At 33.7% G+C, this 17,334-nt stretch overlaps 1 protein-coding gene and 1 long non-coding RNA gene across 3 annotated transcripts; one reads left to right on the top strand and one right to left on the bottom strand.

Moving 5' to 3' along the window:
- The first annotated feature begins 4,966 nt into the window (after positions 1-4,966).
- On the top strand, positions 4,967-8,070 carry LOC137822834 (uncharacterized). 2 transcript variants are annotated; one of them, XR_011082998.1, is made up of 6 exons: positions 4,967-5,413; positions 5,748-5,818; positions 5,928-6,190; positions 6,498-6,610; positions 7,671-7,697; positions 7,882-8,070. It is a non-coding gene; the product is annotated as an uncharacterized lncRNA (long non-coding RNA). The 2 variants fall into 2 exon arrangements; XR_011082999.1 differs by lacking the exons at positions 4,967-5,413; positions 5,748-5,818 and having other exon boundaries at positions 5,951-6,190; positions 7,877-8,070.
- A 4,039-nt stretch (positions 8,071-12,109) lies between these two features.
- On the bottom strand, positions 12,110-15,005 carry LOC137821834 (3-ketoacyl-CoA synthase 11-like). Its single transcript, XM_068626606.1, has 2 exons — positions 14,525-15,005; positions 12,110-13,926 (listed from the first exon to the last, which is right to left on the bottom strand). The coding sequence occupies exon 2, from the start codon at positions 13,918-13,920 to the stop codon at positions 12,388-12,390; it is 1,533 nt and encodes a 510-aa protein (XP_068482707.1). The 5' UTR covers positions 13,921-13,926; positions 14,525-15,005; the 3' UTR covers positions 12,110-12,387.
- Between the last annotated feature and the right edge of the window lie 2,329 nt (positions 15,006-17,334).

Genomic DNA, 17,334 nt, shown 5'->3' with positions numbered 1-17,334 from the left:
TTACATCATCAATAATAATAAAAATAAATATTAATTTATGTTTATAGATTCAACTTTTATGTTGTGGTAGAGTTTAATTTTTTATTTTCTTCATTCTTAAAAAAATAATTTTTAAACTAAACATTTTAAATTTATTACTTTTTTTTATTTTGTAAAAACTCATTTCTTTATTCATTAATTATATTTCTAACTATTTTAAACATTAAAATATTTATTTTTTAATGCATTCAAAAAAAAAAATTTAATTTATTATTTATTTATTTATTTTTGTTAATTGTGATTTTATGTTAACTTCGAAAACGAAATTATTATTGTTTCATTTTAATAATATTGGATAATACCTTGAATTGAAATAAATAAAATATTATGTGGATTGATCTGTCTCGCCCGTAAGTAGACAAATGACAAGTTATGCAAAACGAGTCTAAGTGACTTAACATGTTAACATAGTTAGTATATCCTACGTTTTTTCCTATAAAGTTGGGAGTTGACCCACACAACTTACTCCATATTGTCAACCTTAATCATGTTCATCTTCTTGCACCCTACATTGTCATCCCTAATCATGTTCATCTCCTAACACATCATCCTTTTCATGCACACCATGTTGTCCGAATTAAAAAATAAATAAAAAATTCATTATTACCGTGCACAACAATCTAATCAATTTTTCCTCAATTACAAAATTAGGAAAGAGAGATGTTCCACAAAAATATGAATCAGATATTATTATGAATTGCATAATCATATAATTCTAAAGCACGTGCATTAGTATTGAATTCCTAAAACTTATGTTCTAGGTTGACATCATTTCCTTTCCACCAAAGTCTATACTCTATATTGACACCAAAATTCCTTCAAAATGCTTATCACTTCCACAATAGACCACTTATTCCTATTATAATTCTTCACTTCATCAATATCTGTCTCATTGTGCATGTAGTTCTCTACTACAAGTTCTTTTATGATGGATTGTAATAGTAAATCACATCCTACAATAAAGATATAACTTTAAACCATCAAATTATTATTTAATTATTGATTATTTACAAATTCTAAATTCAAAAACTTGATTCACAACCCTGATTAAAAATTCTAATTCAATAATCCTAATTAAAAATCGTAGTTCAAATTACAAAGTAAGACGAACTAAACAAATAAATTGGACCATTACACCCTACTCCATGAAAGCAATTGCACCCCAACATTGTCCCAAAATAAGATACATGAGAATGACACTTTACAAAAGGCATTTGAAAATGAAACGAAAATACTAATTTACCTCTAACACGAGTAAATTCCTCTTTCATAGCTTCAACACATTTTTTTTTCATGTCAGTGTTACCCTTTCTTCTGCAATAAATATCCATAATTTTTTTCTACAAGACAAAATCACAATGAATGTTTCCTTCAACCCACATGGTTGAATGTATTTGGATTAATTTACAAATAAATGAACAATAATTATTAACGTTAATTTTCATTGTAATATAGAAGTGTTGAATTTGGTAAAGTCATTCAACATCCTAAATTACCTGAATTATGAACAAAGTTGAAAGAAAACTAAATTGGATTAAAGTTCTTGTATCAAGATTGTTCATTTTTTTTTTCTTATTATTCTAAAAAAAGAAATATCTCAATACTTGTTCCTACGAAATTTTTTCTGGACAATTCACGCACATTGATATATTATTTAATAATAAGATGAGAGCTCATAATACTAAAAAAAAAGATTAATTATTGTGGAACTCAAAATCTAGTAATAGAATATTTTTACAAAATTGTTGAAGATTGAATTATATTCTCAATTAAAAAAATGTTAAAATGATACACAATTTATTAATGAATTGCTAGAAATTAAATCTAAGATTTTCATAACCTATAATGTAAGGCCATAAATTTATTAAACTTATAAATTTTAACATATTAGACTTCAAAATAAGGAAAGTAAAAACTAGAATTTGCGGCTGTGGATTAGGTTGAGTAGAATTTGGCAAAATCCATTACTCACTAAAAAAATATCGGATTGAGTTTGATTTTTTCATTTTTTTTTAAGAAATTCAATCCAACCCAGTGAGTTAGTTGGATCAGATTAGGTTAAGATTTTTTTAAAAAAAATTATAATTTTTAAGTATCAACCTAATTAAAAAAATAATGCAATATTTATAAAAATTGGTTCAAAACTTCAAGTAAGTTAATAAGTAAAGTTTTAACAAACTTGTCCAACATAATTCAAGATATAAAAAGAAAAACATAAAACAATTTATTCATAATTTTTTTAAATAAGTTATAATCATAAAGTAAATATAATCTAAAGTTCAAATAAAAGTCACAATATTTTGATACATGAAGTCTTTCTAAACTGTGAAACACTAAACAAAATATAATCTAATTATTAGTAAGATCTAGTTTACGAGTGGGCAGATTCTCCCTGCACCATATCATTTTGGATTGCATCCAATATATACACAGAAAAAGACCAAAATATCCTTAATGAATGAAAATTAGGGTTTAGGTAAAATGTGCATCCAACCCACACTCAATCCACCCAGCAGTCTTGCACCCTTAATTTTTCTGTTGTCAATGTGAGGCAGCGCACAGAAGCTTGGAAACTTAAACACAAAGCAACCCAAGCACCTCCATTCTTGTCCTTGTCGTGACTGTTGCAGCAACGAAACTCGAAAACAGCAGAGGCACCGCGACGACATCAATTGAAGTCACCGGAGAAGGATTGAAACCACCGAAGAAGGAGACGAAGCCATCGAAATAGTTTAATTTAAAACTTTTTAATTCAATTTGTTTTGTAATTTAGTTATGAAACAATTCAGTTCAATTTAATTTGGAAATGGAAATAGTAAGTCGATATATTTCAAAACAACACATTACCACTGCAACTGTACATCAAACTTGGAACTCTATCTCCAAAAATTAGGCAAAGAATGAATATCAGATGATAAATCATAAACCAAATTGCCTAAAGATAACACATCTGTCTAAGCATACGGGCGCGCAACGACATACTTCTGAGTTTTCACAATTAAAAGTTTGGACTAAAAGACTTTTACTTACACAAAAACCATCAACAACATTAACATGTTAAAGCATCCGAGCATGTGTACGGCCTTGGTCTTTCCTCTATCTCTTGAGGGGTAGGCAATGGTTCAAATCTGTATACGACACTCCTTGTTCCTTGCACAACAGAAGTAGTATAAATTTCTTCAAACTCCTCCATTGAATGGATGCACTCTTTCCAAAATTCCCTTGACGATTAATTGGATGTGTTTATCATAGATATCCCCAAAACATGGTTGGCAAGTGAAAAAGATTCCCAAAATAACAGTTCAACCATTTAACACCAACATTCCCAAAGATTATCGATGTGACATTCTTCTCTTTTTACACTTTCAAGATAAAAGTGCGGAACTCACTGGCAACCTCAAAACTCACCTTCTGCGATTTGTCTCCTTCTTTGGTGGCTTCGTCGGTGGCTTCAATCCTTTTCCGGTGACTTCATCTCCTTCTCCGGTGGCTTCATTTGCTGTCGTCACAGTGTCTTAATGCTGCTTCGAGTTCCGGCAGCCACAGTTACGGCAAGAATAAGAATGAAGGGTGCAAGGCTGCTGAGTGAGTTGGGTGTGGGTTGGGTGCACATATTATCTAAACCCTAATTTTCATTTCATTAAGGATATTTTAGTCTTTTTTTTTTGTGTATATTGGGTGCAGTCCAAAATGATATGGTGCAGGGAGAATCTGCCTTACGAGTGAAATGTGAAAAATTTAAAGACAAAATAAATTGTACTTGTAGAAAGAGTGATCCTATATTTTAATATTTTTAGTTTCCACTAGGAGTAGTCCCAAGAGTAGTAGTATTTAATATCAAACTATACAACTCTAAAAACTTAAGCATTTAAAAAATATTATTTTTTATTCACATTATAAACAAATGAAAAAAGAAAAGGGGAGAAATAATAGTTTCCATGCCCGATTCAATCTTTTTTGTTTCATGTAATTCAGCTTGCAAATATTTAAAACATTGATTATCACCATAAGTCAATATTGGACACAGATCAAAGCTTCAAATATTATGGTACTCAAAGAACTATGAAATGCAGCAAGTTAGTGGTCTCATACTTTTTATTATTAGCATTGTATAACTTTTTGTATTACTTGTAAATTGCATTGTCATCTACCTATTGTAATAAATACAACCCTTTGTAAGTTTTCTATTGAGTCTCCGGCGTGGTTCATATGAATCTGGTTGTGAAGGAAACTCTGCTATTAATCGTGATTCAAATTTAAATTTGTACAAATTGATCTTTTCCATTTTTTTGAACACTAGAAATTTACAAATTATCAAAATATTTCAGTAATAATCAACACTTTGCTTCATATAATAATAATAAGTAATAAAAAAAAATTACAAATTAACATTGTCGCTCCACCCACCACGTTCACTCAATTAAGTGCAAAGAATACATTAGAATCATGAAACACACATTGTTGGTGTGCTTTCTTCCTGTGAGGAAGAGATGTTGTTTCAACAAATTATAAGCAAGGTAGTACACGGAGATAGAGGGTGACAGAGAAGGAAAATATTTTTTTCATTTAAAAGAATTTAAATTTGAAATACAAAACATTTAACCTGAAATAAAGTTCGAAGACAACATTATGTTGGAGAAGAGACAATGAAAGGTAAAGACAAATGACAGAGGCAAAAGACATAGAGACAAACAACCACTACAAAAAAACTTGTATGTGGTGGCGGTTATAATATGGCGGTTATTAAAAACCGCCACAATTAACTGTATAATACGACAGCTTCTTAACCGCCATAATCTTCCTTCGAAATGTGGCGTGTAGAACCGCCATAATTATCCTTCGAAATAAACGCTCTCCCATAATTCGTTCCCTCCTTCTTGACCTTCCTCTTTCCCAATATCTTTTTCGTATTTCCCTCTTCGAAAATATACAACTTTACTCTTTTTTTTCGTATTCCCCCCTCACATTTCCCTCTTCGAACCTTGTCCTCACTGAACCCCCTTCTCACCGCAACGCAACCCCTCTCACTGAAACTTCCCCTCTTTCGTATTCCCCTCTCTCAGCTAACCCTAACCATTCTCATTCTCGTTCTATTCAACTTCTCTTATCACCACAACCCTTCTCTTCTCACTCTCACCGAAAACCCTTCACATTCTCAACACAAACCCTCTTCTCATTCTCACTAAAACCCTTCTTCTTAATCTCACCGCAAACCCTCTTCTCATTCTCACTGAAACCTTTTTTCTCAATCTCACTGCTAACGTTCTCACTCTCACTGTTCTCAGTCTCACCGCAAACCATATCACCCTTCTCACTCTTCTCACAATGTTTGGCCGCCATTATCGCCGCAATCCTTGGTTCGTTGTTGCAACAGGTACGTGGAACGATCATTTTTTCTAGCAAAGTTATGTTTTTGTGTGTATTTTCTTCTGAATATAATTTTGAAGTTCCTAATTTCGAAACCCTCACCATCAATTCTTTTGTTCTTCATTTCCAAACCCTATATATTTAATCTCATCATCACGACCTTTGGCAATAAGCACCTCGCTCTTAAGGTAAGAACCCATTGGCATTTTTTTTTCTCTGAAGTTGTGTGGTTTGTATGGTAAGGATATTCCACGAAGGAAACGTTTTGATGTTTTTGGTTTCATATTTCGTTTTTGCTTCTGCCATCTCTTTATTATTTGTGGTGTTCTAATGAGAAATAGGGACATTGTAAGCATCACGATGTCACCAACAAGGACTCTGAGCATCATGATTTACACTTTTTTTGACATAGGTATATTTTTCACCCTTTTCATGTGTTCCATTGTTTTGCCCTGCATATTTATGTTGTAAGTGTTCGTTTCTTCATGAACAATGTCATTAAATCTTTTGTTAATCCCAAGGAACCCTGAGGAGATCCCATGGGAATGAGAACGAAGCTAATATCATTGTTGAGTCCACCAGAGTTGGAAGATGAGCATGATGCCTGTGATTAGCAAACTCTATTGTTCATCTTCTCAAATGGTGCTAAGGGTCAGGAGGGGGCCACATATGGTGAATGGAGGGGGTTGTTTTCAGGGTTGATGGTTGTGGAATTTATGGCACAAAGGTACAATTGATTCAAAAAGATGGGGAAGGAGATGCTTTGCTTCTTGTGCATTGAAAGGTATGTGAAAAATTAATCCTAATCTTTATCAAGTTTTTCATAGAGTGTGCATGCAACGTGTTGTGTTTCTGTGTATATATATTTTAAGTTTGTGATTAAGTTTCCATTTCTAGATTTTGGTGGTATAAAAATATTAATCTCTTGCATTCATATATCTTGAGATATATCATATATATAATCTAAACTAAATGTGTATATGTTTGATGGTTTAATTTGCTATATATTGGGAGTTTTAGTTTTACACGTGAGATTGATTTGGTATGCAATGATAAAATTTGCACATAAGTTAACTTTGTGTGATGTTCAGGGAGGCATGGTTGAGGCCCTTAGCATTTACAAGAAGTGGAAAGGATAGCCTGAGGATATGACAGAGCCAGAGGATGTCATGATCGATCAACCATCCAATGTTTGCCCATTGAAGTATCTTCTCTCTTAAGCTCAAATCAATGTGGTTTGCTAAATGTCTAGGCTTTTACTTTCCAAATTCTAGATAGAATACCTGATTCATTTTATGGGGTTTGATTTGCTAAGGAGTGCCATAAAACCTTAGTACTCCTATGACACTTATTAGAAAAACCTTTATTTTATTACTTCTTCCATATCTGTTACTTTAGAATTTTTTGGAAATGAGAATTTTTGTTGGAGATCAGTGATGGTCAATTCTTAGTTTATTTTCATTTTTTGGTTGTTTCCTTTACTGCATGGTTTAGGTTGGAAGTAGCTTGAGCTGGAGCCAAAATTATGTGGCTAAACAATTTCTTTTTTGATAATTCATTTCTAAAAAAATTATAATGTTATACTTTATGAACAATATTTTAAGTAGTTTAAATGTTAGGCTTAATTAAATATCTTAAATAGGAAGGAAATGGGAGAAGATGGATAAAAATGTTGATGCGGATATTGTGATTGTGGGAGCTGGTATATGTGGTCCTGCAACAACCCTTGCCTTTCACATGTTTCCTCTTTTTAGCTTCTTTTTTAATTCTACTCTAAAACTATTAATATTGCTAATTTTATGTCATTGGTGAATATTACAATTTATTATTCATAAAGTATTTTAGGAGTTGAATCATGATTTGATACATTAATTGTTTCTTCCATGGCATACAAGATTTAGTAATTTTTGCAACCATTAGAATAACATTAATGGTTTCTTCCATGGAATACAATTAGATTGATTTTGCAACCATTAGTAATTTTTGAGTTTCCATTTTTATTACTGGATTATGAATTTTAAATGACATGGTCCAGCATGTAATGCTTCTATTTCTCTATTAAATATAATTTACACATCCAACCATAGTCATGATCTTAAGTCTCTTTATTTGATATTGGCCCTTTGTACGGTCTAGGGAAGGGAAGCATAGTGGTGTGATGTACATGGTATATATCATCCCTATTGACCTTTGATGTTCAAACTCTTTCTATTTAAATATCTATATTATTAAGATATTAATTTGGTTATTGTTTTATTATTTAGACAGTTGCAGTTCTCATGAATCTAAAGGTAAATCCTAAAATTATAATTGATTTATAATTGTTGATTTTTATTAGCTGCCTTAATTCAATTTTATTGCCTTCATATAATTTCTCTCTCTCATATTATACCTTGAATTTCATAATATAATATTGCTTTCATTTATTTTTCAAAAATTATCAATTAACTCTAAGCATATTTTAATTTAGTCCAGGCACCGGATGTTGGAAGTGGTGATGCATCATCAAGTCAGAATATTATGGGATCAAGTGGAGGCAATAAGACAAATTAGGATTGAAAGTGAAAGAATTTATATTTTGACAATGTAATTTACTTGTCGTTTGGATTAGTTTGACATTATTAACTTTGTTATCAATGAATAAATGAAGTCATCTTTTGATTATTATGTTTAGCAATTTTAATTATATTATGAAATTAGTTTATGTTACAATTTAATTATATTATGAAATTTAGTTATAATATGAAATTAAATAATATTATGAAATCAAATTATAAAATAGAATTAAATAAATTATTATAAATATTAAAAATAAAATTAAATATTTAATATTCGAATTATGACAGTTATAAAGTATAGTATAAATGTCATACAATACTGTATTAAGTGGCGGTTAAAACTGCCACTATTTACGTTAGAATTGGTTTACCCAGTTTTAAAATTACGACATTTATAACTGACGTCAATTACATGCTTCAAACCGCCACTTTATACAATGCATAATATGGCGTCTGCTACAACGGTTCTCAAATGACCGCCACATTAAACTTTGTGGCGGCAAGAATTCTGGCGGTACGCGATACCGCCACAAACGTATAATGCGGCGGTTAAAAACGCCAGTTTTTGCAAAAATAACCGTCGCATTATACACGTTTTTTTGTAGTGAACATAGGTAAATGATGAAAGAGAACAAAAAAGACAAGAATGTTAGGATTGATGCAATCATAAATAAAACCCAATCCAATATAATTAGGTTCAACTAGATCAAGATTGAGTCATTAGATAACCCCCATAAATCCCCCGACTTTCACCACTTTTCATTTTTCTTAAGCTAATAAAATCAATTATTTCACTATTTTTTCATAGGTGTCATTATTTTAACAATATATGAAATGTGTAAATAAATGTGATTAGAACTCATGAGTTAGTCTCACTAACTAAGGGTGGGCAAAAAATCCAAATTACAAAATCCAATCCATAATTATCCAAATCCATATTAGTTTTGATCCATTTAAACGGATTTATCTCAAATCCAATTCCATATTTTTGGATTTTAAATCCAATCCATTTAATTGGATATGGATTAGATATGGATTGGATACATTTTTGGATTATCCAAATTGTATTTTGGGTTGGATTTTGACTTAGCCCAATCTAAGTTGAGCCAAGACAATTAAGGCGCAAGTTGAGCAAAGTCGACCCAAGTCCACGTCGAATCAAGCGGGCCTGAGCTGATGTCGAGCCAAGCGGGCCCTGGCCGATGTCGAGCCGAGCGGGCCAAGGCCGATATCTAGTCATTCGAGCTCGGGTCGATGTTGAGTCATGCGGGTCGGGGCCGATGTCGAGTCATGCGAGCCCGAGCCGATGTCTAGTCGTGCGGGCCCGGGCCGATTTTGAGTCGTTCATGCCCAGGCCGTTGTCAAGCCGAGCGGACCCAAATATGTCGAGGCGAGCGGGCCCGGTCGATGTCGAGACGATCGGGCCCGGGCCGATGTCGAAGCGAGCGGGTCCGGGCCGATGTCGAGGCGAGCGGGCCAAGGCCGATATCTAGTCATTCGAGCTCGGGTCGATGTTGAGTCGTGCGGATCGGGGCCGATGTTGAGTTGTGCGGGCTCGAGCCGATGTCTAGTCGTGCGGGCCCGGGCCAATTTTGAGTCGTTCATGCCCAGGCCGGTGTCGAGCCGAGCGAACCCAAATCGATGTCGAGGCGAGCGGGCCCGATCGATGTCGAGACGATCGGGCCCGGGCCGATGTCGAGGCGAGCGAGTCCTGGCTGATGTCGAGGCGAGTGAGCCTGGGCCGATGTCGAGCTGACCGGGCCCATGCCGATGTCGAGGCGAGCGGGCCTGGGTCGATGTCGAGGCGAGCGGGCCCAGGCCGATGTCGAGCCGACAAGGCTCAGGCCGATGACGAGCCGACTGGGCCCGGGCTGATGTTGAGTCGAGCGGGCCCGGGACGATGTCGAATCGAACGGGACCGGGTCGATGTCGAGTTGAGCAGGCTCGGGCCGATGTCGAGTCGTTCGGCCCAAGCTGATGTCGAGTCGTTCGGGCCCAGACCGATGTCGAGTCGTTCGAGCCCGAGCCGATGTATAGTCGTTCGGGCCCGAGGCGATGTACAGTCGTTTGGGCCCGGGCCGATGTCGAGTCGTCTGGATCGGGGTCGATGTAGAGCCGAGTTGGTCAGTGTCCAGGTTGAGTCGGCTTAGGCCCAGTTCGAGCCAAGTTAGTCTCTGTCCATATCAAAATGGATTTAATGTAATTGACAAAGTGGATTTAATATAATTAACAAAGTGGATTTAATATAGATTCAATCCACTTTAAATGGATTGAAAAAAAATTCAAATATATTTGATCTAGTTAAAGTGAATATGGATTTTAAATTCAATCCATTTATTTAGATTTGGAATGGATCTAGATTGGATTTTGTCCCCACCCCTATCACTAACCATGTGTTTGCAATAGGCTGAGTTAAAAAAAAAAATACCAATTGTAGAAGAAAAATTAGTCCAACTTGTTAGTCTCACTAACCATGACTTTGCAATAGGCTGAGTTAAAAAAAAAATACCAATTATAGAAGAAAAATTAGTCCAACTTATGAATAAAACAAGCTTGAGCCATATTATAAGTAGGTTAAATATATTCCTTATTAAAAAACATCAATTAAATTATTAGAATTCTAAATAATAATTATTTAAATATTTTAACATGGCATGTATATATTATATTACAATTCAAAATCCAAATTTATATTTCAAATTCTACCATTCAAAATGTTTACGGATAATAAAATTCGTAATTCAATTCTTAATTTAACAAATAAATTATCACCTTATAAGAAAATCAACTACTTCATCACATCACAATCACAAAACACCATCACCAACCACGACACTACAAAATAACACTACAAAATATCGCCATCAACCACTACAACGCAACAAAAACAACCACAAATCATCACTAGAACTCTCAACAAAACCACCAAACATCACAACACCAGTCTCATGCACCTCCAACATCAACAACCCTTAATCTAAAACTATTTGTAAAAGGGTATTTTTGGGATTAAAATAATTATGGAGGTGCGGGAAGAAATTATGGAGGTGCGGGAAGAAATTATGGAGGTACATGAAGAAATTGCCCACAAACAAGTAGTCCTACTTCAAATTCTTGGGCCTTTGACTATAGATCTTAGGGTTTTGCTTCCTGCACACCATACTATGAAGAAAAGATTAAAATACCCTCCCTCATCCATTATTGCTGTCACCGCTACTACTACCTTCGCTACTACTTTGAAAATGTCCTTCTGGAAGCTATCATTTACATTCTGAAAAGCTTATTCTGAAAACTTTGTTCCCAAAAAACTCGTTTTGAAACGTATTTCATGTATTCCAGACAACTTTTTCTGAAAAAGTCATTGTAGTAGGTGTCATATATGATTTGAAAAACTCGTTCTAGAATGTATTTCATGAGTTCCATAAAGTTTTGTTTTAAAAATTTAATTTTGGAAATTGTTTTGAAAATTGTCCGAAAATTATGTTCTGAAAAGCTAAAATATTTTTGAAATAGGTAATCTAGAAGTCACTTTTATGAATGGTAAAATGTTCATTTTAAAAATTATGGGGGTACAAGTAGAAATTATGGGAGTGCAGGAGGAAAAAGCTGTAGACCAGAATAGGCTTATTCCATCTGGGGAATGGTTTATAAATTTTGCTCTGTGATAAAAATAAGATAAAAGTGTGCTTGGGTTGGCTTGGCAATATGGAAAGACAAAAAATCAGGTAAGAGGAGTGTTTATTTCTGCATATCACAATTTTGTTGTGGCAGCTTTCTTGCATTCCCAATATGTATTGGAGGTGGCCAAGAAAAGTGTAATTGCTGAAAGATGAACCTAAGAGGAGTTGATAAAACATATACATGGTCCAGTAGGTGAAATTTGAATTTTGAAATGCATGACTTTTCTTCTCCAATAGGCAAACTTTATACAAGACTTTTGAAGTTATTAAATGACGCCTGAAGGACTTAGTGAGCTCCATTAATGGAAAGAGACTTTTATGCTTAGGAGAATACTAGGCTAGCTTCCCCTAGTTGGCACACTGGCACCGTAAAGTGCACCTTTGCAAAGGTGACTATGGTAATGAAGTGAAAAGGCATCAAGTAGCTCATGGTAAAGACACTGATAGATATTAATAACTAAAGAATTATATGAACTTTTTTTTCCATTTCAACATGGGAAAGAATTGTAAATGTATCAGACAAATACAGAACAGGATTTTAATTACAGTTCACTACTACAGAGCAAGGGATAGCTGACAAACCCAGCAGCAGTCCAAACCTCATGCCTCGGACCTTCCACTAAATTAGATTTAATATCGAACAAGATCTATCCTCCAAGCACAAGACCTACCCCTTATCCCCTTCCAGCACTTCAACAGCTGACACCTAATGCTGACCCAAAAATACTTAAAACTGCATTTGTTCAGAAGGATGAAATCCTTGGAACTTCAACTGGGAAATTGTGGATCTCATCCATCCAAGGGTTCCTCTCTTTGGCAGGGTTGATGGTCCTGAGAGCCTTCCACACTGCACTGTTGCACTTGAATCCAGAGCCGAATGCTATCTGCCATGTTCTATCACCCTTCCTGATCCTCCCTTTGGCTTCTGCGTAAGACAATTCATACCAAAGAGAACTGCTGGAGGTGTTTCCAAAACGGTAAAGTGTCATCCTTGATGGCTCCATATGCCAAGTGGACAGCTGCAAGTTCTTCTCAAGTTCATCTAACACAGCCCTGCCTCCGGCATGGATGCAAAAATGCTCAAAAGCCAACTTGAAGTCTGGGATATAAGGCTTGATCTTCATCTTGAAAAGCTTCTTCCCAACCAATGTGGCAAAGAATAGGAGTTGTTCAGACATTGGAAGGACAAGAGGTCCCAATGTGGTGATGTTTGTTTTCAAAGCATCACCAGCAACTGCCATCAAATCTTTTGACAAAGTGACACCAATCTTGCCATTGGAATCTTCCTCTTGGATAACGCAGCCGAAGCACTTGTCATCAGAAGCCTTGTTAGTGCGAACTGTGTCAACCAGCCGGTATTTGGATCTTCTTTTATCAGAGCTTTTGTTGGAAAGCAGAATGGCAGCCCCTCCCATACGGAACAAACAATTGGAAACAAGCTTGGATCGGTCATTCCCAGGGTACCAATTCAAAGTGATGTTTTCTGTGCTAACAACCAATGCATAGGAATTGGGGTGAACTTGAAGAAGGTCCTTGGCGAGATCAATTGAAATGAGACCTGCACTGCATCCCATTCCACCAAGGTTGAGGCTCTTTATGTTCCCTCTTAGCTTATAATGATTGATAATCATTGCCGAAAGTGAGGGTGTGGGGCAGAAGAGGCTGCAATTCACAATCAGAAGTCCAATGTCCTTAGGCTTCACAAAAGTCTTGGAAAACAGCTCATCAATTGCACCAAACATAACAAGCTCAGCCTCTTTTCTTGCTTCTTGCATTGAAGGGTTGGGAGGATCATTGAGAACAGCTTCTGGAAAGTAAGTGCTTTCCCCAAGGCCAGCCCTCTCCAGAATCTTCCGCTGGAATTCAAGATTTTCCTCTGTGAAAAACCCACTCCTCCTCGACTGGTCCATGAATATCTTCTTTGAGCATTTGCGGGCTTCCTCGGGCTTGTAACATGAGAAATTCACAAGGTACACGGGTCTTGGACGAGTCATAATATATAGTGTGGACAAAAATACAATCATGGTGGAGCAAAGAATGACGGATATCAAATTGTATTGTAGATTCTCCCAAATGTCACGGAGATCTTTGAGGGAGAAGGTTGATAGCTGTGCAGCAATGACCACCACCAGAGGGGAAAGAAAAAGGTACATGCCATGAGTGATGAGGTAATGATAACCAAGCTTCACGTACTTCAATTTCACCGACTTCTTGAAATCTGGAAGGTTCCGCGATGATGGTGGCATCAACGGTGTGTCTGCTTTTGTCTCTTCCATTTTTTCCTGTTCCAAATTTGATTTGATCACAATTAGCAATATAAGATAACTCGATACAGTCAAACTCAGCACTTATGCATTAGACTAAATGTCGCTTGAAAAAAAAAAGGTCAAAAGAAGATTTTTTTTTTTGCAATCAATGAAAATATGACATAGATATGAGCATTTATACACAAAGATAGAAGAAGTGAATAACAAGTAAATTGTAACAAATTTGGATTCCAATTCGATGAAAATTCCACTAAAAATAACAGATTTTCGGATAAGAAATTGGTCATCACTTATAAAAATACAGAGGAGAAACAATTGGATAACTTCTAATGACAAGACAGAATAAAGTTCCCCAGTAACAATTTCCTCGCTTTCACTGAAGTCAACGAAATTGATACGACAAAGCCAAAGCTCAAATTTTCAAACAACCCTTTTCTACAGCAAACCATTGCGTTAAACCCAGATCCGAATTCAATACGAAACGGGAAAATACGTATACATATACGATTGCACACATCAATAAATCGATATCTCCAAAGTCTCACGAACCATTTCAGCTAGATAAAAAAAGATCAAGAGTGCAACAAAACCCAGTTCCCAAAAAAAAAAGTACCTTGAAGGCCAAAGACACCAGAGAAGGCAGCAATGTCGGCCGTGAAATGGAGAGAAGCGGATTAGAGAGAGAGAAAGAAAGAAGTTAATAGATTTGAACGAGTGGTTGAAAATGAAGAAAGTTAAAATCGTTGGAGAGAGAGAAATGGAAGGAGAGTTGAGGCTATATTAGATTCCAGGATTATCTGATACGAATGTGTCTATATATAGAAGGAGACAGCAGAAAGAAGGGTTCGAAAGAAAGAACGAAGGCTGAGCCCAAAAACGAAAACTGCATGTTGGGTTTTGGAAGCGCGTCGCCAAGGAAATCACATTGTTTTTCAAGGGCGGCGCTGTCCGACTTTGACCGTTCCCATCACAGACGGTCACTTCACTGGCGTTAAATCCAACAATTCTTACACACTATTCTTTCTCCTCTCTCCAACCCTACTATCCTAAACCCAATATTTTTCAAACTTTTTCTTTAACCGTTGTTAACTTTTCTGTGTCTCATATTTCTTTTTCTTAATTTTCCCTTTTTATTTCATCACTATCACATGTATAATATTATTATATTTGGATTTTTAGTGCTTCTAACACAGTTAAATGGTCATAAAAGGACATATATTAATCATTCAAAAACATGTAATACTTCTTATTAATTTTATTACTAAAAGAAAAATACTTTTCACATGTTAATTATATTTTCCTTATGCCGAAAATATTAAAAAACCAATAAAAGAAAGAGAAGAAATATACAGCAGATAATACTTTTGATAATCAATTCAAAATTAATTTTCGTGTGCACGTGTTAATGCTAAACATCTTATAAATTTGAAATGATAATGCATGCACAAATTATTGAATTTGTAAAAGAGTAAATATTTTAGAATTACAACAAGAAAAATGATCGTTAGTTAGTGACTTTTAGAGTCGAAATCGATTAAAATAAAAATGTATATGTATAAATATAATATAATATTTACTATATAATTGACTATGTAGTTATATAATGGATTATTATAATAGATCATCGATTATGTAATAAATATTATATAATATATTTTTTAGATGATTAATTATTATTATTCATTTATTTATATTTATATTATTATAAAATAAATATGATTAGTTATAATATATAATGTAATAAAAATAATAAAATATAAATTATTATTATTAAAGTAATAATAATAAAATTATAAATAATAATAAGGTATTAATAAAAAAATTATAATATATTAAAAATAATAATAATAATAAGATAATTATAAACATAAAATAACATAACATAAAGAATAAACAATAATAATAAAATAATTCATTATTTAATTAAAATTAATTTATAATATCATTTTTTAATTTTTTAAAACCTTATTATATCAATCAAATTATTTGGAAACTTTCACATATTTTACAAACTTTTCTTTCTCTTTTTCTTAATCAAACAATATCATTTTCCACTCTTTATTTTTATTTTTCTCTTTCTCTTTATCATAAAAAAATTTACACTCATAAAATCTTATTGTAATCTTTTACTGATATTAAAAAAGGCACTTCCTAAATTGATTAGTGCATGATTATAAAAAATAGTTCATGCTAGTGATCATTAAAAATATTTTATCATCAATTAATATCAATATAACTTTAAGGTTTTGTTTGAATTACGGGATGATTTAAGATCCTCATAAAGAATGAAAATGAGAGAAAAAAGAAATGAGAGAAAAAAGAATAAGAAGTGATTTTGTTTAGATTAAAAGAGATGTTGAATAAAACTTAAAAACTTTGTTGCAATTTTTTTTAAGACCATGGTGATGAACTAATAGTCAAAAGAGTTTAAAAAAAAGGTTTAATTTTTTGTAAGACCATGGTGATGAACTAATAGTCAAAAGTGTTTCAAAAAAAGGATTTTGCATATAACTTACAAAAGACAATCAAAAGTTATTATAAATGTCATAGACGAAGTAGATAAACACTTTAATATTTATATTTATACTGGTTTACCCGAACATTAAGTTAAGTCTAGTTTTCTTTTACAAGTATTCTTAGTGTCACTTTTCTCTTACAACAAATACACAAAACCACATCTAGTTATCACTAGTACAAAAATATGATTTTATGATAACTTACTATGACGATTATAATCCAGTCGTAGTAATAAATGAGGTAGTGACATAATCATAAATAACATGATATTTACTATGTCAGTTAAAATAAAAATTAACATAGAAAGTATATATGATGACTTACTATGACCATTATAATCTACCCACCATAATAAATTAGGTTGTAGTATTTACTATGTCAATTAAAATATAACTAACATAGAAAGTGTGATGAAATTTGCCTTTCTTTTGCGCTTAGTTCTTCTTCTCCATTTTCACTTTTCCAGTTCTCCCTCTTTCACTTCATTGTCTTCTTTTTCACATTTAGTGGTGAAATATGTAACATATCGCTCCTTTTTCAACTCTCATATTTGACTTTGGTTTCATCATTGCTCAACCCTCTTTGACTTTGGCTTCACCATTGCTTAGTGCTTCTGTCATCTGCAAAATAATTTTTGCCTATATTTTATGCCATTTGTGTTTTTCCAGTTAAGAACATTCTTCTTGTTTTTATTGTGTTGAAAATGTGATTGTTCATATTGTTGTGTTGAAAATACGATTCTTTTTCTTGTTGAAAATATTTCGGAGTTGTGTTGAAAATGTGATTGTTCTTCTTGTTGTGTTGAAAATACGGTTGTTAAATGGGATTGTTTTTCATATTGAAAATATTTGGGCATTAAAAGAAAATGCAATTCTTAAATGTGATTGTTTTTCTTGTTGAAAAATA

Source organism: Phaseolus vulgaris, chromosome 9 (assembly GCF_000499845.2).
Source record: "Phaseolus vulgaris cultivar G19833 chromosome 9, P. vulgaris v2.0, whole genome shotgun sequence".
Lineage (NCBI taxonomy): Eukaryota > Viridiplantae > Streptophyta > Magnoliopsida > Fabales > Fabaceae > Phaseolus > Phaseolus vulgaris.
This window is presented reverse-complemented; position numbering and strand designations above follow the sequence as displayed.